General features: G+C 48.0%; 1 protein-coding gene across 9 annotated transcripts; it reads left to right on the forward strand.

Moving 5' to 3' along the window:
* On the forward strand, positions 143-20,857 carry KCTD20 (potassium channel tetramerization domain containing 20). 9 transcript variants are annotated; one of them, XM_021376922.1, is made up of 11 exons: positions 145-161; positions 1,524-1,696; positions 2,822-2,894; positions 3,651-3,735; positions 13,114-13,304; positions 13,631-13,901; positions 14,778-14,880; positions 15,336-15,456; positions 16,427-16,624; positions 17,123-17,233; positions 17,803-20,857. In XM_021376922.1, the coding sequence occupies exons 5-11, from the start codon at positions 13,163-13,165 to the stop codon at positions 18,093-18,095; spliced, it is 1,239 nt and encodes a 412-aa protein (XP_021232597.1). In that variant the 5' UTR covers positions 145-161; positions 1,524-1,696; positions 2,822-2,894; positions 3,651-3,735; positions 13,114-13,162; the 3' UTR covers positions 18,096-20,857. The 9 variants fall into 9 exon arrangements, with proteins under 9 accessions (XP_021232596.1, XP_021232597.1, XP_021232595.1 ...); XM_021376921.1 differs by lacking the exon at positions 3,651-3,735 and having other exon boundaries at positions 143-161; positions 1,611-1,696; XM_021376920.1 differs by lacking the exon at positions 3,651-3,735.

Raw genomic sequence — 20,988 nt, forward strand, 5'->3', positions numbered from 1 at the left:
CTCCCATTGGGCTACGCCCCACTCTCGCTTTGCCCCTCCCTTCCCATTGGCCCGCCGCCTCCAAGCGCGGGGCCAATCAGAGTGCGGCGGGGGCGGGGCGCGGCCTCGTTTCCAAGTCCCGCCCTCCCGGCGCCTGAAGGAGCGGCCTCGGTGGGGACGCGGTGAGTGCGGCCTGGGGCGGGCGCGGTTCTTTCTGCTTTCTGTGGGGGCTCCTGACCCCCCCGTAGGCCTGGGGGAGGGGCTGTAGGGGTCCTTCCCGGCTTTCCGTGAAGATTGGCGCTGTTGAGGGGTTTTCTTAGCCTTCTGTGGGCCTGAGGGGCCCGTCGTGCTCCGCTCCGGGCCCTGGGGGCGGTGTGGGGGCCGCTGCGCTCTGTGGGGCGCGGTGGGGTCGGGGAGGGCCGCGTCTGTTCCACGGGGACGCTGAGGGCGGCTGCGTTCTGTGAGGAGGCCCGTGGGGCTGTGAAGGCCTCACCAGGGCATCCCCGTGGGGTCTCAGTGTGTGCCGTGGGGCTGAGGGCGCCCGCCTCAGTGTCCGGGCCCTGTGGGGCTTCACCTGCACGGCTCAGGGCCTAGGGCCTCTTGTTCCCGAGCTGTGCATCCCCAGCGCATCATCCCATTCTCCGTCGCTCGGCAGGAGGCCGCGGTGCCCTTGGCTGAGGGTTCTGCTGTGCCCCCTGCAGCGGGAAGCGTCCTCTGCCCCAGTGCTGCTCGCAGTGCCATCCCGTGTGCATCCCAAGCATGTCTGTAGGGTTAAGTCTGCCGTCCCTTTCTTCCCTCCTTTCTGGCCCTACAGTGCTTCGAAAGAGAGCAGGAGTTGCTGAGGGATGTGGGATTTTCCTGTAAAGAGGAGCAATGGGTGAGAGCTCACCTTGTCGTTGTTGTGACTTCCCCCTGTCCTTAATCCTGCTTGCTCTGTGCTGCCTTCGTGGTGACCTGAAGCTGTTCAGGAAGGGGTTAATAATTCTGAGCGTCTGCCTGGGAGGCTGAGAGCACACATCTGTAGGAAGAATGTTTCGAATTACTTTGGCAGGGTGGCTGCAAGCTCAGATCCTGTTGTAGCTGCAGGTTATACCCCTAAAGAAGAAAGTTCACCTGTGCTCTCCATGGCCTTATCCTCAGCACAAAGCCACAGTCCTTCCTGCTGGCATTCCCAGCAGTCACACATCAGTTACAGGAAGGGCACTTAACGGAAAAAACACAGTTTTCCCTTTTGAGGCGTGTTCTTATTTACCCCATGCTCTGATTGAGAGTCACTTACACTTAAGGGCTATAAATTCTTACGTCCTTGGTTCATGGAAGTGTTTTCAGTCACGTGGACAAGCAAATAGTGAGTTATGAGGCTCAAAAACTGCAGGTCAGCATGTAAGCAAAGCTTCTTGCAGATGTTTGAAGTTATTCTGGGTTTATGCGTGTCTTTACTACAGCGGACCAGTTTTATTTAGGGAAACAATGTCAGTTCAGTAAAATAAATGGACTGATGGTGTTTGTAGGTACTTAAATCACTAAAAAATTCTCTCTTACAGAGCAGGCTGTACAGCAGTTGCTTGCAGTGGTGCAGTTGCCTTTATTTTCTGTAGTAACATCCACATTAAAGGGTCTTCTGTCATCAGATCCTGTGGCTGAAATGGAGCAATGCGTGCAGACTCATAAGTGAAACCTGTGCACAAGACGATGTCAGATTTATTTCACGTTATCTGTAAGTAATTAAGAGCAGGATGAAGTAAGTTGTGCTTTGATGGAAATAGGTGTGCACCGAGTTGGCTAAATTGGTGTTTATTTCAAAACAGACTTATCTTATTTGCAGCACATGGATTGTTTGGGGTTGTGTTGTGTATGGGGTTTTTTTTTTGCTGCTTGTGTTGGAGGGGATGAGTCCAGCGTTTGACTGGGGCTTAAGAATGATCTTTCTGGTGGGAGTTCATCACATGGCAAGCTCCATCAATAAATTATCAAAACTGTTTTGAGGTTATTCTGCATAAAATTGAGTGGACTTCAGCTGCAGTCGTGTGCCTGGAAGAAGCTGTCGTCAAAAGGACCCAAGTGGTTATTTATATACTACTACCCACCAGTGGTGAGAAGCAAGTTCTAGCCAAGGTGTTGGAGCTGTTTGGTGTAGACTGCTCATACCTGCAGGCAGGGAAGTGGTTGGAGCATTGTGGTACTGTATTAATAATTGCAGCACAAAGTTGCAGTCCTGGTAGGAAAGTCACTGCATGATGGCAGGCCACGGCAGCAGCCAAATAACTTGCAGGGGGACTTGCAGAGCTACTTGTAGACTGTACAGGAGAGTGCTATTCCATGTCATTGCTAAGGCCAGTGTCAGAAACCCTTCCTCCTGGTAGAAAATAAATGGTTCAATAAATGCAACGTGAGCCTCCCTAAAACGTTTGCTTGGGAGCAGCCTATGGGACTGCAGTGTTCTGCACAGAGATCCCAAAGAGAGTGTGGGGAGCAGAGTGTTCATGAACTCTTTCTTTCCAGGGAAAATGCTGAATTGGTGCCTGCTGATAAAGGCTATTTCAGCTTCCAAAGAGTCTCCTGATTTTTAAATGAGTTGCTTAATAGAAAGTAAAATTAGCTAGAACATGAGTTGATTACTGGCCAGTTTAACCCATACGCAAGAGCAACATAGTAAATTCTTTCCTCTGGGGAAACATAGATGGATGGGGAGCTACCACCATTTTTCATCCACTTTATTCATAAATTGCACAATTAGAGCTAGTTACGAGTTCAGAAACTCACTGCAGAAGCAACGTGATTGTAGTATCTGGTTTTGGGGGGGACTTGGCTGGGCTGCTGATGAAAGCCCCTTTGATTTCAGGTTTCTGATTCCAGCATTCTCCCTGATTCCACCATGACAATTGGCTAGAGTCCGTGGGCCACCTTTCACCAAGGTTAGTACAGTTTTAAGTCCCCACCTTTTGGATGGTCTCGCTGTACAAATTATGGATTCCCAGTCAATTAGTCTCCTGGTTTGGAAACGTTCCCGAATTTTTGCTTCTGTCCCATAGCCTGGTGTGATCCTATCTCCATTCTGATGAGCTGAATTGCTTTACAGGGCTTCTGTCTTACCAGTGCCTGTTTAAGAGAAGCTGAGACTTGTAAGGGAAGAGTGGAGGTGGTGAGGGAAATCACGTAAAGACACAGGAGAGTGCAGCTGCGTGTCAGTTCTGCATTTGCAGCCCGTGGACAAATAATACAGGTTAACATTTCTGACTCGTGCCTTCAGTGGCAGAAAATGTGTATTACAAGAAATGAACGTGGTTAGCAGCAGGCTGTGAGGAGACAGTGCTGTGACCATGGGCTGTGTTATCTAGTCCATTGAAGCAGAGGGTTTCTGGAAGGAAGTACAGCCATAAGAGTAAGAGAAGTGAAGCTTGTGCCTAACGCTCTGCTGTACGCTGCAGGGGTGTGCAAGTCCAGTGTCAGCCTGCTCTCATCACTGATGTTGTCTTGACAGCTTGTTGGGTCTGGGGGATTCCAGCCCCCTGACTCAGTCTGCTGGGACAGCAGGTGCTCACGTGCCCTGAAATTAATCTGTGTATCCACGCTGTGCTTCAGGATGTCCCGTCAACTGTCTTGATGAAGCACGTACACCGACTTCAGCAGTTTTCTCAGTTCAGTAACTGAGGACATTCATATTTTGCCAGCTGTTTTGTGACTTGAACGACTGCAGTTCCCGCTCAGTGTGTTCTGAAAACTTGGAGAAACTGAAGAGAAAGATCCACCAAGGAGGTGAGGAGGGAAAAGGCAGGAGGAGAAAACCCTTTGCTCCCTTGCCACAGCTGCAGCATTTCTGAAGGTGTTTCATGGAGGACTGGGGATGAGCTTAGCTGGGTGAGATTCACAAATCTCTCCCAGTTTGTTTGTGGTGAATGTCATCCGCTAGATCAACATAACTAGAACAAATGAAGGAGGAAAACCGAATAAGGAAGCTTTAGCCTTTGTAAGCTGGCTAATTTCTTCTTCCCCTGGATGAGAGGATTAAAAATCATGGCCTTGCATAACCACTAGCTTTGGAAAGGGTTACATCTGCCTGGAACGTTATCTGCTGCAGCAGTTGGTAGTTATGAATGAGTTCCCCAATCCATTGACATAAACGTTCTGGCAGGCACTTGCAAACCTCCTTACAGTGAAATGCTTTTGGATAGGGCTGCCCTTCATTGGGTGATAGTGACTGGTACAGGCTCAGCAGGTGGAAGCTCACAGTGGCACAAACCCTCCATACAAATGTGGTTTGGAAGAACAGACGGCAGCGTTTGTCAAGGGGGAATCGCTGGGAGTTTTTGAAAAGCTGACCGTAATCATTGTGACTTTGTTCACTAGAAAAGAAATGTACAGATTACTTGAATTTCAGTAAGCACCAATTTCCCATTACGTTTTAATATGCAGAGATTCTGCAGTGTGTATGAGCACAGTCTTTTTTTCTTCCATGGGCCGTTTTCTTCAGCATCCATCGTGTTCTTTGAGACAAGCCAATTCTAATGTGAAAAATAAGGTTATTCAGTGATCTTCCAATCAGGTCATGCCTGTTTAGTGTTAAAGCACCACAGAAGTTCAATTTTTTGCTAATCTCCCCAGTTTCAATGAGACCTGTTCTTGCAGTGTGCTAATTAGGCGCTATGTGAGTCATTTCGGACTAGGCAGGTTTTATCTGTTGCCCTTAATGCTGCTTATCTCTGGTTTAAGCTGTACAGCACGGCAGTTTAAACCTCCTTTTGGGATATGACTGAAAGCCATTGATTTGGATGCTGCACTAATGGAGGAGAAATATCGATCACGCAAATTCCTTGGGCGCGTGTGAGCAGCAGGTGGGACCCGAGCTTTTGCACTATCACTTCCCAGAATAGTCCTCATTTCTGGTCCCACGAAGGGGACTGAGCATGCCCCTACCCCTGTCCCTGCAGCAACCTGTCCATTTCCAAATGTCAGTGCGGGTCAGACGTGCTGCTGTGGCTGCTGCAGGGTGAGAAGGTTGCCGTGACTCAGCTCTGCATCACAGCTCCCAGCCTGCTGCACATGGTATAGAATTATAGAATGGCTTAAAGGGACCTTAAAGATGCCCAGTGCTCCCCCCTGCTGTGGGCTGGGTGCCCCCCCCAGCTCAGGCTGCCCAGGGCCCCATCCATGGCCTTGGGAACCTCCAGGGATGGGCACCCACACTTCTATGGGCAGCACTGCCGGGGCCTCACTGCCCTCTGAGTAAAGCATTTTTTCCTAACATCCAACCTAAATCTCCTCTCTTTCAGTTTAAAGCCATTCCCCCTTGCCCTATCGCTATCAGAGCACGCAAAAAGTCGGACTCCTTCCCGTTCGTGAGCTCCCCTCAAGTCTTGAACAAGGCCCAAATGAATGCATTTGTCAGCAAGATGTGCTTACATGCAGGTTTGCTGTCAGACTCGAGCAGCAATAAACAGCTGGGTTTGAGATGGTTTGCTTTGAATGCACTGTGCAATGTACCACAGTGACAGCAGGCTAATGACTCCTGTTACCTAGTATTGGATGAGCAAGGGGGAAACTGGATTTCTGTTTACTGTTAATTATAAAGCTGCAGAGAGCTTAGTGCATTAGGGCTGTGCTATATTTAAATGGTCCCCCATCTGTTTGTCTGTCCCTATTACAAAATGTTCTTTGATAAGATCACGGGGCGAGCTTCTCTCTGCTCCCAAAAGCTGTTTTTGAAACTCTCAGTTGCTTTCAGAGCTGTCTGACATTCCAGGGCATCTGTGTCTGTCTTTGCTTGGTGCTGTTCACTCACAGCAATGCTGTTTTGGAGGCACTGCGGACGACTCTAGGAAATGGCATTTTTCCACTTGCAGAGTGAAATGGTTGCATTTCTGAAAGCTGAAGCTATTATTCACACAGAAAACAGAATCTTCGGTCCCTCGCTGTGTGCGCTGCAGACAGTGTTACCTTCGCTTCGGAGACTGTCACAACGGGATTAAAAATAACAGTTCCAAACAAAACCTCTTGTGAACTCAGGCCAGCCAGATTGACAGCCCCGAGGCTTAAAGGCTTTGCTTATCCCTGGAGCATTGGAGCTGTGACAAGGGCATGGCAGCACCTCACGCTGCCCCAGCTGCATCCCATGGACCCGTGCTGGTGTGTGCTGGTGTGTGCTGGGATGTCTGCCCATCGCTCCTGAGTTGGGCCCCAGGTTCACCACTGGAAGGGGCACTCAGTGGTGGTGGTTTCTAGAAAACCAGCTCGGAAATAGCAAGCTCATTTCATGCAGTCCGCATTGCGAGCTCTAAAGTGTCAAGGTTTGGGTCATTTCTGGGCTGAGATGAAGTCCTTGGGTTGTACATTAATAGGCCCTTTAATTAACAGGCTCCGCACTAAGACGTGTTAAGGGTTTATTAAAATCATCCGACTGAAAGAGGGGCATTTATCTGTGAATCTTGTGGATTATTCAGCAGAAGAGCAGAGCATCCCCCTCGGGGACCGACTTGGAAGGATTTCCTTAAAACAAACGACAAGAAAACATCCGAGCATTTGTTTTCCTTGTTGTCTCTGAGATCAGCGCAGTGAATGCCAGCTGTCGCTTCGGTTGCCTGCTTGTCCCATTACCAATGGGCTGGAGCGGGCTGTTCTGGAATAGGTGGCAATTTTAGAACTTTCCACTTTCAAGAGCAGCCCCGTTCCGTGCCCACGTGGCTACCTTTCCCCTGCACGAACACCTCATGATGTGTGTTGAAATAGGCACTAGCTCAGCTTTTTCATTTTATTTTTTTCTGTGTGTGTGTGTGTGTGTGGTTATTTTCCTTTCTAAACCCACAAAATATGGCTCCGGTTCCTGGCTAATTTCGCTGAAACACGACACTAGCCAAATATTTTTGTGAGAGCCTTATTAGTCACAGAAGAAAGAACGCAAGGGAGTATTCTTAGAAAGTGTTATAACTATGCTTGACGTGTAAAATATTTACCCAGACATGTAAACAAAGCAAGAAATGTCATGCCAGTGGTACCATCATACATTGAGCAAGATGTTTTTCAGCTCTTGGAAAGGAGGGATCGTGTCCTCTGCTGACATGCATTGACAGAGTGCTAATGATTGGCTTTACCCAGCAGAAATCTTAACCCCCCCCCCCCCCCCATCTCGTATCCCAAAAATAAATCAGGATGAGCCTTCTTGAAGAGCTGCAATTGTGCTAAATAAATCTCTCCTGTTTGTTTGGCTGTAGGATTGCTTTAGTATTGCTTGCAGCGTTTACTGTAACGTGCCCGCAGTCTGGGAGGTTTGCTTTGCTTTCTGTTGCCTTTGTCTTCGTGTGTATTCAACACCTTTCTTGACTCAGTGCGCTCGGGTCGTTCCCTCGCACCACGCTGCCCTGGTGCCTGTGCTTGGGAGGAGCATCCCCACGGCTCCGTGGTGCAGCTGGAGCTGCCGTGGATTCATCTGCACCTCTTCCAGCTGCTCAGTGCTGCGCTGAGATAGGCAGCGCCTGCTGGGGCTGCCAGATAACCGCCCTCCCCGAGATCCCACGTACCAAAGCCGGACAGGACTCCTCCTGGGCCAGGTTCTGCCGTGAGTTCTGCCACGTTCTCAGCACTGCCCTCATTTCCTTGTGTGCTGGATGCAAACTGCCGCTGTCCCTCCGGTCCCTGACGGCAGAGCCTGAGCTGGAGGTGTTGGTGCTGGGCTGGGAGCTGTCCCGTCCCTTCTGTACAGCTACACCAGGCCTGGGCACCAGCAGGGGTGTGTGGGTCGGTCAGAGCTTATTCAGGTGCATCATTAACCCCGAGTTCCTCCACGTCTCACTACAGATTAAGGACTTTCTCAAGGCAGGACGCTTTGGTATTTAATTGCGTTTCATGAGCTGGTTTTCCTGTTGTGGGTCTGGACTGTGTTTGGTTGGTTGGTATTCCCGATGCTGGATGCTCTGTTTGTCTGAGATCTCATTGGTTAACAGTTCCTGTAACTGCTTTCAAAAATCTTCCCTCTGTTATTAGTTGGCTCAAGCTGCTGCCGGGTAATTGGTTAAAAATGAATGGCAGTTGGAGTTGTAGCAGATGAGCTGGGAATGAGTTAGCAGTTACTTGCTGGGATCCCTTCCAGAGGAGGAAGGTGGAGCTGGGAGCTGCTCACAGCATTTCCAAAATAAGAGTCGTGGCAAGCAGGGGCTGCGTGGGACGGGCAGCAAAAAGCGAGGAGCTCCAATTCAGAATATTCTCTGTACCAAAGAAACAACCCACTTGTCTTAAAACTATTGCATATGTCAAATCTCAAGTGGTCTGGGGTCGGGAGTTTGTCTGTGCGTGGTTACGTGCACGTTCAGAAGTTCTGGGAGCTGATTCCTTTCTGCCTGGAGCTGAGTTGGGAGAGCATGTTAAACCAGGCAGCACCAAGGGCTTTGTGAAGCTGCAGCTCTTCTACCTGCAGACTGCTGCAAAAGCAGGCTGAGCCAGGAGCGTGGAGGGAGAGATTCAGGATGGCGGGGCTTGCTTGTTTGGTTTTTCCTGCCAATAGGAGGCTTAAAATAAAGCTCTTTGTTGCCCTGTGGTTTTCGTATCCGAGCCTTTCATGAATCATGAGGGGGGGAGGGGGACTTTTAAACTGAAATATTTACATGAATCAGCCAGCTGGACTTTGGGGGAGTGACCACTGCCCTACAAACAATTTAAACTCAGAAGCTCGGCAGTGCCTGAGTGCTTCCCTCTGTCAGAGAAGGATTTTGGGGGGGGACTGCTGCTTGTAGCACTGAGAACATATGAGCCGCCAGTAAGTAAGGAGCTGCGATGTCTGGGTGCTGGCAGAGGGTTTGCTGGGGGGGGTCACAGCAGGAAAGGTGGGAGGTGATTTTTGTTCAGCACTGATGCTTGCTGCAGCTGTCTCCGTTGTCTTTGTGCTTTGTAAGGCAGCTTGTAATCAGAAGCTTTGGTTTCTGTAGTGTGGAGGTAGGCATTTGTGTGAATACGAAACAAAGTTAGGTTTAACTGCCTAGGAAGAAAGCAGCCTTTTAAAATCTAAAGGGATAAGGGAGGTCTTGCTTTTATTTTTGTTTGAACTTTTATTTTTTTTTGCAACCTTTCTAAGTAGCCCTGCTGAGAATGGCGGATCTGAATACAACTCAAAACTCTGTTGCTCCTGCTGAAGATTTTTGCCTTGTGGTTTGTAGCTTTATCGAACACAACTGAAGACAAAACGTGACTCGTAGGTGTCATTTGGCCTAAAGCTTCAGCTGGCTTGGTATTTTGTGTGTGTGAGAAAGGGTCCCTTTGTTTCTCCCGACTCTAGAGACTGAAGATCCTGCTGCTGTTAGCAGCAGACCATCCTTCCCCAGGTTTTGACTGAATTTAGCTGAGCAGCACCAGCAAAGCCGCCGTCACTGTAGTGGTGAGATGCTCTTCTTGAGGATCAGCTGCAGTAAAACTTTTTCAGATAAGTGCATTTAACCCAGGGGTGTGGGTAGCAGCAGTGGTTCTCAAAGGCCACCTGGCTGTGCTCTCTGACCCCAGCTCACTGGGAGGGCAGGAGCCCTAGCAATCCCAAACTTGTTGCCTTATTCAGAAAGCGCTGTTTCCTTCTGAGACACCCAGCAGCAGGACTGCGCTGAGCGCTCTTCATCTCTTCCCCCTGAGTCTGCTTTGGTGTTACTTTCCTATTTTGGGAAAGGCCATCGTATGCTACTGCGAGTTAATAAATCTCAGCCAGTTTTCCTGCGTGTCTTAGCCCTGCTGCTGGCGGTGCCAGCGTGGAGCGTGGCTGTGACTCAGTGCCATCGGCAGCGACGGAGCTCTCAGCACGTGAACCAGACCCTGTCACTTATGGAAGAACCTGGCAGAGCACGAGGCTTCCATCCAGGAGGAGATGTTCAGTGTAAAGCCATTAAAGCCACGCTGCAGGCTGTAGCCTTGAATTGCACTTGGAGAAACAGTGGATTTTTGTGAAGACTCAAGTAAGCGAGTAGGTCTGTAAACTTTGCTAACAGTGAAGCACTATGCACAGAATAGGAGAAAACAATCGAGCATTTCATCAGCCTTCTTGCTGTCTCTGGCTGGAATTTGCAGGCTGGTCTGCGTTGCATCAGTCCCGCTGGGCATTCTTTTCCATCTATAATTTGAAACCAGATGGAAAATGAATCCACTGTATGTTGATAGAGCTATTTCATAACAAGGGAAAAGCCTTTGCAATGTGTCTGTGCGAGCTGAGCCTGTAAAGCACTCTTGGATCGTCTGGTTACATTTACGTCTATCACAGAAAATGAGGCGAGGATTATTAGGAGTTACGAGAAGAGCGTGTGAGAGGCTCCAAGTAGATTTTCTCTCCCATGCAATCTGGGTGAATGCACTTTGATGATGTTCTCCTGTGGTGCAGCCCTATCTACAGGTGGGCAGCACCAGACCCACAGAGTCTCGCATTGCCTTGAGCATCCCTTGTGTGATTCAGCCCCTGGGGCTCGGGCACTCATCTCTCCTGCTCTGTAAATGAACCCTGCGTGCCCGAGGTGATGGGAGGCCGCTGTGCTCCGTGCCCAGGGCAGCCCTGTGACCCTGGCTTCCTCCCTCGCTATGTGACATTTCACATGTGGCACTTCACCTTCTGAAAGAGCAGAACCGATCTCATAAATAAGTCCTATGCTTAAAAAGAGAGGTAGCAAGGAAGGAGCCTGATTTGTACGTGACAATTTCAACTCCAGGTGAGTGTTAGACACGTCATGGTTCTGCGTGAAGGCTGCTTTAATAGGCAGTTTTTAGTTACAATTTGTTGATGATGCTGTAATTCTCTCTTGCTGGGAATGCAGAAGGGAACAAAGCAGAGCAGAAGGGAAGCTTGGTCAAGGCTACAGCAGGCAAGTCTAGCAGGTTTGGGTTTTTTCCTATGCCCTTCTGTGCCGTTTCCTTTCCGTACTTTCTCTATTTTTTAAATCTGAAGAGATTCCAAAGTGAAGGGTGTGGGAACGAACAGAAGCTGAGGGCAAAACTCGTACAGTTTGATTCCGATCTCGTTGATGCGGGCTCAGCCCTACTGTTCTCAGAGAGCTGCTCGCAGTCAGGGCAGCAGCTTACCTTTACTTCCTAAAGGTCTGGGCTGTGCTCTGTGGCACAGCCCTGCGGATTGCTTCCCCCCCACGGGGGGTTTGTGTTGCTGCCGGGCTGCCAAGCAGGATGCTTCTTGCTTCTCCGGAGAGAAAGAGGAAGAATGCGTGCAGCGATGGAAAGCAAATACAGCGGTTTGAATGAAAATTAGAAACCCGGCCTGCTGCCTCCTTACAACGAGCTTGCTTGCTGTGGGGCTGGAGTGCACCCCAGAAGGAAACCTGCCATTGGCTTGCAGCACAGTGTGGGCCAGCAGGTCCCCTGGCTTGGGGTCTCCGTGCCATAGCTACCTCACTCACCCATCCTCACCTACAGGAAATGCTTCTCACGATTTATCTTAATTAAGTGAGATTTCCCTTTTGTTCTCCAGAGGAGGAGCCGGTCATCGCTGACTTGTTTTTCTGCCTTTGCGTGAAAGAGCTCTGGCCGTGTTCCAAGGATACGCTTTAAGAAATTAAAGCGAGGCTCAACTTCTCCGAGAGGCGTGCAATTACATTGCAAACACGTCTTGTTCGGAGCCGGCAGACTGCAGAATTAGGTCAGGCACACCCTGAACACACGCGCTTCCTGCTGGCTCATATTTCTGAGAACTGTACGTGGGAATGTTCTCCTGGGTTTCCAGGAGCGTTGTCACCCCCCAAAATGAGTTGTTGGGAGCTTTATTGAAGTCGTCACTGCGCTGTGATTTAGGAAGGGCAGGAGATCGCCGGCTGCCTGGTGCAGTTGCTCAGCGTGGCTGCCACTCTTTGCTGGTTTTAAACCGTGTGATGAATTAAGATCGTTCTCTTCCACTATTTCTGCTGCCTCCTGCGTCGCTGCTCCTTGTGCCAGGTGATGGCAGAGCAGTGCTGGAGCTGTGGGCTGTCACAGGGCAGGGCTCTGCTCTTGAGCAGAATCTGATCATGATTTTTCTTTGAAGTTTCTGTGCAGTTCTGCGAACCTGGGCTCCTCAGCTGTTTCAGAATTGCTTTTAGAAATAAATACTCATTAAAAATAAAGAGCACGAGGGTGAGGATAAGGAACAACTAATACTAGACGTTAGAAACCAACAAGTCTGCACTAATGTTCTGTTAGCTTTTGCTTGATTAAGTGTTTTGCATCTGTACTGGGTTTCCTTTGCTGGCTATGCTATTTGCATCCCTTCCTCGCACACCACCTCCATGCAGTTTGTGTCGGTGTGAGGGAGTTGGGCCAATGAATGAAACACTTCACTCCTGATAGCTGAGAGAGCTGTGTGCCTTGGGAAGTGGGTTTGGATGAGAGTTCAGTCTCCAGTTTGAACATCATCCCAGTTACAGCACTCTTCCTTCATTTAAAGAATTAAGGAGAACAAGGCTCACTCTCTTTATCTCTGCGAAACTCTTACACCATGAACGGCTTGTGCCAAAGATGCTATGCCAAACAAATCAGAAGCAAATCTTTATTCAAAAAATATAACTGCCATGTATTCCTCCTGACAAAAAGCTGGCTTTAAACAAGCCCTGATAGAAATGACTTCACCTTGATGCTCAGCACATGGTTCAGAGAACAGAGATGCTTTTTCTGGTTGCCCAGCCCGTTCTTGACATGGGCCTGTTCTTGGGTTAGCTGCCTGTGTGCAGCCAGGGAGCAGGAGGGGTGGACGTGTTACGGGTCAGCGTTGGGGCTCCGGTTGCTCCCAAAATTCTCTCTTTTTCTTTTTTTTTTGTCATTGTCTTCTGTAAGAAGGCTTCCCTGGGCTGTTAGGAGGAATGAGCGGTTAATGTCTGTCAAAGACTTTGAAGGTGAATAGTGCTAATTATTATTTGTAGGTATTCATTCTCACTCCAGGTAGTTCACCTTGATCGTAGGCATGAAAGGAAAGCAGGACATTTGTCAGCTGGTCAGGCTCGAGTGTGGCCTTCTGAAGTCTTCGTGTACTGGTTTCCCTGCTGGGCTGTGTGCATGACTGCAATATATTTGTCATATTGAATGGTTGGGCTGTTTGTTGTACAAGCCAGACCCAGGCATTAAGGTGTGCTTCCTTGTTTGCCTTGATTCTCCGTTGCGTGAGAGCTTCTTCCATAACTAACAACCTGCTGTTTTCTCTCCTAGCTCTTCTCTTAGGAAACGCAGCCAGCACCTTGCATCACGGAGGCCCAGCATGAATGTTAACTGTGCTGGTGGGAAGAGAAATCTGGAATCCGCTTGCTCTGTGGAAAATGGAACTGTAGCAGTCCATGAGACAGAGGAAGGTAATGTGGTGCTCGGAGGTCACAGCCCCTCTGCAGGCCTCAGGAACGAGGGTGAGGATAATGTCTTTACCTTACACTGATCTTCAAGGGAGATTTTGGAGGGGGGGGTGTGCAGAGAGTGTTCAGTTTCTGTGCTCCTTCTCTTTAACCACGGAATCTGCCTCGCTTTAACAAGTAGGAGTAAGCGTGGGGAAACATTTTTATCCGAAACGCAAATTCTGTCTCAGTTTGAAAATGCCTCAGGTCGGATAGCATTATTCTGATAGCAGTCTACATTGACATCCTTTGTTACTGTCTAACTCATTTTTCTCAGCGCAGTAAGAAGCGTTACTGATGGTTTTTCAGTAAGCTGAGTCTTCCCTTCCTGTGTCTCTCAGGTTTAGATTCTGACTACCGACACACTGCTTGCCCAGCCAGCCCCCAGTTCAGCAGCATGCTGTCTGCCTCAGAAGATGCACACAACTGTCATTTCCAAGATGGAAATAAAAGACAGACAGAATATTTTAGCACCCAGGAACGCCATGCTTTGTCTCCAAGCATCAATTCACAGACGGTGGCTCCAGAGAAAGTGACACTTGTGGTAGATGGCACTCGGTTCGCGGTGAATCCGCAGATTTTCACTGCTCACCCTGATACTATGCTGGGAAGGTGGGTGATTCCCCCGTTTTCAACATACCTCGAGAGAGTAAGATGTTTTCTGAAATGGAATAAGCATGTAATGTTTGTGTTGTGACCTCACGTGTACACACAAGCAAAGCAAAGTTGACCTCATTCAGAGCAGGGCTGTTAGTAAGGCCTTGGAGGCATGACTAGATGTAGGGAGGCTTAGTAATTCTCTAGATAACGTTCTGTCTGTGTTCTGCTTCCTTCAAACAATGTACACTTTTAGCTAGATGTAGTTTGCTTTTGCCTTCTCTGAGTGTTTGCCTTGTTCGTAAATGTTGCGTCTGTTGACAGCTGATAACTTCATCCCTTACAAAGTGGGGAAAATGATAATGCTTCATCCCTGTCCTGCTGTTATCTTTTGATACTCTCCCAAGAGAGAAGTCACTCAGCTCCCTGTAACGTGGGTTAGAGGGCAGCCCCTGCTGACGCAACAAGCAGCATTCATTTTCTGTATTGCCAGCGCCTACGCTCCTGTCTCTGACCAAGCAGAGCCTGCTTCTGTTGGGCTGCTGACCTTGCACAGGTTGTTGTGTAAAGGAAGCGATCGTTACCTTGCATAGCTTCAGTGAAAGGCCTTTGTCGACAGGGAGTTTTCTGACTCAGGCTTGACTGGCCTGTTTCTTTGAGCTGGGGCTTGTTCCGTTGAGTACCGTAGCTGTAGCAGTTGAATCCAGCCATAGCAGGACTTAGCTGGGACAGCTCTTGTGCTTATTTACTATGGAGGAGATGTGAGTATCAGTTTCAGGTTACTGTGTATAGGTGTCACTGCTGGTTTTCTGTAACCTCACTGCACCTCTTGCTCTCTAGAAATAATGAATATAAATATACTTAGACACTTATGTATTTTTATCTGTTCAGAATGTTTGGACCAGGAAGAGAATATAATTTCACCAGGCCAAATGAAAAGGGAGAATATGAAATTGCAGAAGGAATTAGCTCAGCTGTGTTCCGGACTGTGCTGGTAAGATGAAGTTTGCAGACTCGGGGGGGAAGCAGTTGTTTTGTCACGTGTGCAAAACTGAGTCATCTCCCAGGCAGCTCTGTGCCCCTGGGACATGTTCTTTTATTACTGTTTTGCATTGTGGGTTTATATAAAATAAATATTTCTGTATGTATGTATATATTTGATTTTGATGGGAGTCAACATTTTGGATCTTTGCTCATGTTGCCTTTTACCTCTCCTGTGAGCTTTGTTCTGATGTTGTGGCTGTAGATAAATGGCCATTGTGTGTGTTATGGGAAAGGTTTGACTGGGGCTCACAGTTTATCAGACCAAGAGGGTCTGCAATGAACTGTAGCTTCTCAGACAGGTAGGCTGTTTCTGCTGCTCACAGAGCTACTTATAGTTCCTGAAACTCAAGTGTTAGTCCAAGCTATTCTTCATTTTCCCTCCCAAATTTTTCTTTTCATTTGCAGGATTATTACAAAACCGGAATAATAAACTGTCCTGATGGGATTTCCATCCCAGACCTTCGAGACACCTGTGATTACCTCTGCATAAACTTCGACTTCAACACAATCAAATGTCAAGATTTAAGTAAGTATAGAGATAAATCAGCTCTTAGGAAAATCATGCATGGGGTGGTGAGCACTCTCACCCTGATTTGGTGCAGTTCTCATGTGCTTTAGTTTGAGTGTGAGGGTACAGACTCTGCTAGGACTGATGGGTGTGTTGCATTTAGGCAGATTCCATTTTCTGCTGCTTCAACCAAAAGTGCTCTGATTGAATCCTGCAGAAGAAAGACTTGTTGCTCAGAAAAGCAAAGGGAAATTGTAAAAATTCTGTGTCTGTTTTGGGAGGGAACTGGAAGAGCTTACTGTTACAGCTGGACAAAATGAAGGCTAAAAGCAGGTTTACTGCCCCTGTCTAAAGTGTACCAGAGAAGTGAGAGTGATTTAAGCAGAGAGATAAATAGGAAGAGTAGATGTTGAGGATGCTGAGGTTATAAAGTAGTAGAGAGTTCCTAGCAGTGAAGGAAACTGACTGGGAGCAGCTTTTTGGGGGTTATGCTGGCAAAGAAAAGCACTTTTAACATAAGCAAATCCGTGAAAATCACAGTGCTGAAATGGGACTTGTGATACCATAGCCCAGACCTTGAGTGGAATTCCTGCTCTGTCTTCTGATGAGCGGGCAGATGGCAGAAAATGTGCTTTCAAGTCCAGAGATGGTTGCTGGAAATTCATGTATCATAATGAACTAATTATTCTCTCGTTTTGCTGTATTGATTGGACCTTGGATTATTTTAATGGTATTATAATGGTTCTACGGTGTAATTTGCATCCCATTTGAAATGCACTCATTTGATTTTTCCAGTTCTGGAACTGGAGACTATTGGTGCATTGGAGCATACACTGAGGGGTTTGTCTAAAGACAGATGAGGGCTGTGCTCTTGGATATCTTAGCAAAGCGTAGAGCTGGGATGTATTTTCATATAGTATCTTAATGTACATATACATGCATTTTCATGTTTAAAAAGAGCTCATCATGTTGTTGTATGTCCCTTCAGGTGCTCTTTTACACGAGCTCTCCAATGATGGTGCTCACAAGCAGTTTGACAGCTACCTGGAGGAGCTAATTCTGCCTATAATGGTAGATAGTGCCCGGAAGGGGGAGCGTGAATGCCATATCGTCGTGCTGACAGATGAAGACACCGTGGACTGGGATGAAGATCACCCTCCTCCAATGGGCGAGGAGTACTCTCAAAGTAAGGGCTCTACACTGGAGCATCTGGCTCCAGGTTCTGCACGCTCCCAGACATCTGGCTGCTAGGAAAGGACCCACTGTCCAAACAGCAGTCTTCCTCCAGGAAGAGAGGCTGGCACGTGGTGTTCTGTTTTGTACCTTACTTCTGAATTGGCAGCTGCTGGAGGCAGGATACTTGTCTAGTTACGGCTTTGTTTTGCCTTCCTGCAGTGGTAACGGAGAGCATTCGCTGCATCTTTTCCATATGTTTACTGCCTCAGCCTTTTCCTAGTGTCCGAATGCTTTTTGCTTTACACCCCCATCACCACCCTTCTATCCTGCAATGTGTATGGCTGCGCTGCCACCAAGGAACCATAGCTAATCCTAGTTGTGAGAACAGATACGTGAAGCGGTTCCTGGAAACCAGGCCTGCTTTTCTGGCACTCCCACAGCTGAGTATGTCAAAAACAGGGAGGAGGTCTCTCCTTGTAGATTCTCATCGCTCTGTTTGTTTCTCCAGTCCTTTACAGTTCCAAGCTGTACAGATTCTTCAAGTACATTGAGAACCGCGATGTTGCAAAAGCAGTGCTAAAGGAGCGGGGCCTGAAAAATATCCGTATTGGCATTGAAGGTAAAATTACTTCCTCAACGAGGGAAATAACTGAAACAAGTGACTCTGTAGTGTGTAAAGCCTGTTTTCTACTGGATTTGCATCAGAGGAGGGCTAACATTGTCTGTCTCGTGTGCTGTTATGCTTTCCTGTGTCACCGCATCCAGGCACTCCAGCACCTGGGCTTTGATAATGCTAACAGATTAATTACCCTGTCCCCACAGGGTGTCCCCACACCCTGACACCAGGAAGGGAAGAGAAAGGAAGTGATAGGTGACTACTTAAAGGTTATGGATGTTTGCCATACCATTGGTTATGCTAAGCATATTATCAGGGTTCAGGAGCAGGGGATGCCAGTCACGTGTGCCTGCAACACGGTTAATGCCGTGCAGCCGGGGATGGTATGGCTACACATAGAGCTGCATCCTCTTCTCAAGGGAAAAGAAAGCAGCTGTGAAAGCCAATAATGGTAAACGTGGAAAGTGAACGCTTGTCTACTCCATCCCCTGTGCCCCGTAGTCACTCCTGTCTGTCCTTTAGGATCCCGTTGCAAGTGTGTGGTGCAACTGACTGGCTGTCTGTGTTTTCAGGATATCCCACCTGTAAAGAGAAAGTGAAGAGGAGGCCGGGTGGTCGATCAGAAGTGATATACAACTACGTTCAGCGGCCATTCATCCAGATGTCTTGGGAAAAGGAAGAGGGGAAAAGCCGTCACGTTGATTTCCAGTGCGTCCGGAGCAAATCTCTGACAAACCTAGTCACTGTGGGCGATGACGTTTCAGAGGACCATGAGGTTATCATGCATCACCCCCCACAGGTAGATGAACTGGATAGGCTAAATGCACCATTCTCCCAAATGGCTGTTAACGATCTACCAGATTAGTCACGGCTCCGGCTTGATGTGGGAACGTCTCGGCGTAGTTTCATCCTAGTAATGGAACACAGACTCCTTGCCAGGTGCTTTATCCTCGTTCATCCTCTTACTGTGTTGTCATATTTCAAGCATGTTAATAAAGAGCCACACTCCTTAGCCTAATTGTGCAATCAAAAGCAACATCTCAAACAAAAAGAAAGTGTCGCTTGTTTCCACTACAAAGGCTTCCAGACTGATGGGTGCTGAATATTTTATGTAAACTTCTAAAAGAAGAGCAGAAGTATTTAGAAATGACATGAGAGAGGAAATTGCGGGCCTGTCAAGACAAAGCTTTTCTTTGCCATTAGACACTTAGGTTTGCTTTTGTGATAATCCGCACCAGACATCAAAGCAAGACAGGTGATGCTCTTTCATCAGCCAGCAGAAATGTAGCACGGTTGTGGCAGCGGAATACTGAGAGTGAGGAAATGACAGCAGAATTCTGCGTGAGGGAACCTGTTTGCACTGCCACCTGGCTTGGTGTCCGGCGTGTACCACTGCTTTAGGGAGCACCTCCATAGAGGTGTTCAAGGCCAGGTTGGATCGGGCACTGGGCAGCCTGATGTGGGCTGGAACTGGATGGGCTGTAAGGTCTTTTCCATCCCAAGGCCTTCTGTGGTAATAGGAAGTATGAGACTCTTCACAGGAACTCCCTGTGGATACTTCTGCGTAAGATGAAACGACTGTTTAGAGATATTGTCTGTTAAGTTCGTTAAAACAAGCAGATTGCGGAGGAGGAGAAAGCCAAAAAGAAGACTAGTTGTTTTTTAGCCACAAAGTCAGTCTGTTTAGTAGCCTAGAAGATGTAAGAAGCTTTCCAAAGGTGGCTGTGCATGTTAAAGAATTTGTTTTCTCCTCCTCCTTTCTAAGAAAAAAATTAATGCCAGCGGAGCTGAGCAGAATCACTGTTTGCATCAACCTTCAGCAGTGAAAATTTCCATAGACTGTCCGAGGAGCGCCCTACTCACAGACCTGCTTCAGCTTCTAAAGGCCAGTTACTTTCCTCCCAGTTTGGAACTGACTGGACTCTTTTGCAGTCAGGCCTGTAAGAGACATCAACAGTGAATGAGACTTCAGTAGGAAAAAAAATGCACCTACCTGGGAACAATTGCCCTCTGCTGCTCCAAATACAGTAGTCTGTATTTAAGGTTGTATTCATTTTGGATTCAGGGCCAACGAAGCTGTGGCTGTAGCTGTAAACACGCTCCAGGCTGCTTAGCTCAGTTATGCTGCAGTGTAGAGGCTCCTGTTCCCGCTGTGTGCAGTTATCTACAGGCTGCTTAACCCACTGCTGAGCACACAGTGCACTCAGTACAGCCAGAGCCAAGCAGGCAGGTGAGTGAGCACAGGCCTGCCTTACACAGCCAGCATTTCTGATGGCCACAGAGAGACTGCACGGACCCAAAGCAACGCTGTAGCTAACTTGGACCTTGTGCTGGTACAAAGAAAGGCTGAAACATATTCAAAAAGCCTGAGAGGAAGACAGCTCCTGTAAGTTCAGGTCAGTTCTGCTCTTGTAATTGACTGGTGTTGAAACTCGTGCCGCTTGGTGTGTAAGTTCCTTGGCCATACTTATCAAAGTGGAGGTAGGCGTTAGTCAGCCCCTAGAAGCTTTAATCCTTTTGTTGTCGGGGTTGCATCAAGCTCATTTCCATTATTTTCTGTCTGTAAACTGTAAGGTTGGCTTGGTATTGAAGTTTGCTGTTACTGTGTTGCTGCTATGGATGTATCGTTCTTTTTTTTCTCCTGTGTAAGAGACATGAATGCCTTCCTGGTTAAGAGTAATGTGATCTCTGCCAATGCTATCCGTGCTGATGCGTTTAGTTCCCATGTGTATGGGTACGGGTCCTGTTATCAGCAGTGTTTCTTTTACATTCTTTCCTAAGTGCAGCAAATCTCTCTCTTCTTTTATAAGTGCCTATGGGAAGATTCCAGAAGTGCTTCAGGCCCTCCTGAGAGTCCTAGGGGTTGAGGTCCACGTGACTTGTGAAAAGTCCTTTCCGTGCGTTAGTGGATCAGCATAGAGAAGTGTCCTTCAGTGTCTGCACAGAGGCAGCATAAGTCGTGTGCAATCACTTTGTTTTATCGCTCTAGACGAATTTCTTTTCTTGTATTTAGAGAACAAAAGATACGGCACATTAATCTTCCAGGAAAGGGCCAGGCCAAGCCCGTTACCTAAGGAATGAGCAGCTCCCAGAGTCAAGCAAATCCAATGGGGAGACTGTCCCCGGCCACGATGGAGCTTGGCTCCAGGCCCTATGGATTTTTAGTGTATTTATTTTTACAGCAGTGTGAGTTTGAAGCAAACGGGTGCTGGTGTTGAGCTGAAATTGGGGCTTACGCCTTCTGCAGGCACACAGCTCAGGCTGTCACTGCCTTGTAGGAACTTTATGGTGCTGTGTAACCAGGGGGACCCTGAGCACAGGCTGGGGGCCTGGCTTCCATGCTTTACCTGCACTGTTCTGCAGACACCCTGAAATGACACTGTACTCTGTTGGCTTTCCCAAGGAGCTGGAGATGCATTTGGGATTTAGTTTTAGTAGAGCGAGTTCTGTTGGGATTCTACATCAAGGTGAAGAATTCTGCATTTGCTTCTCCTCCTTTGCTCATAGTCACCCCCCATTCAGGTACCAGTGTTGTATCTCATTCTAGGTATACTGAAGTGTTACCCGTGGTGTCCATCAACTCCTACAGCTGTATGGTTTCCTTCATGTATTAAAGCATAAACAATGTGTGGCTGTTTGGGCTCTTTTAAAAGCTGTTTTCTATGTGGAATAGAATAGGGAGGGGGATACATTGCTACAAAAGATGCTCCCCACTTCTACCTCGTTGAACTAGGTGATCACTGAGGTCCCTTCCACCC

Source organism: Numida meleagris, chromosome 25 (genome assembly GCF_002078875.1).
Source record: "Numida meleagris isolate 19003 breed g44 Domestic line chromosome 25, NumMel1.0, whole genome shotgun sequence".
In the NCBI taxonomy this organism is placed as follows: Eukaryota; Metazoa; Chordata; class Aves; order Galliformes; family Numididae; genus Numida; species Numida meleagris.

Bases quoted from the DNA above. Each gene is read 5' to 3' on its own strand.
- KCTD20 (XM_021376926.1), top strand. From the start codon at position 10,740: ATGCAGAAGGGAACAAAGCAGAGCAGAAGGGAAGCTTGGTCAAGGCTA. The intron at 14,881-15,335 runs GTAAGATGAAGT...TTTCATTTGCAG, and splicing joins CTGTGTTCCGGACTGTGCTG to GATTATTACAAAACCGGAAT. The intron at 16,625-17,122 runs GTAAGGGCTCTA...TTGTTTCTCCAG, and splicing joins GGGCGAGGAGTACTCTCAAA to TCCTTTACAGTTCCAAGCTG.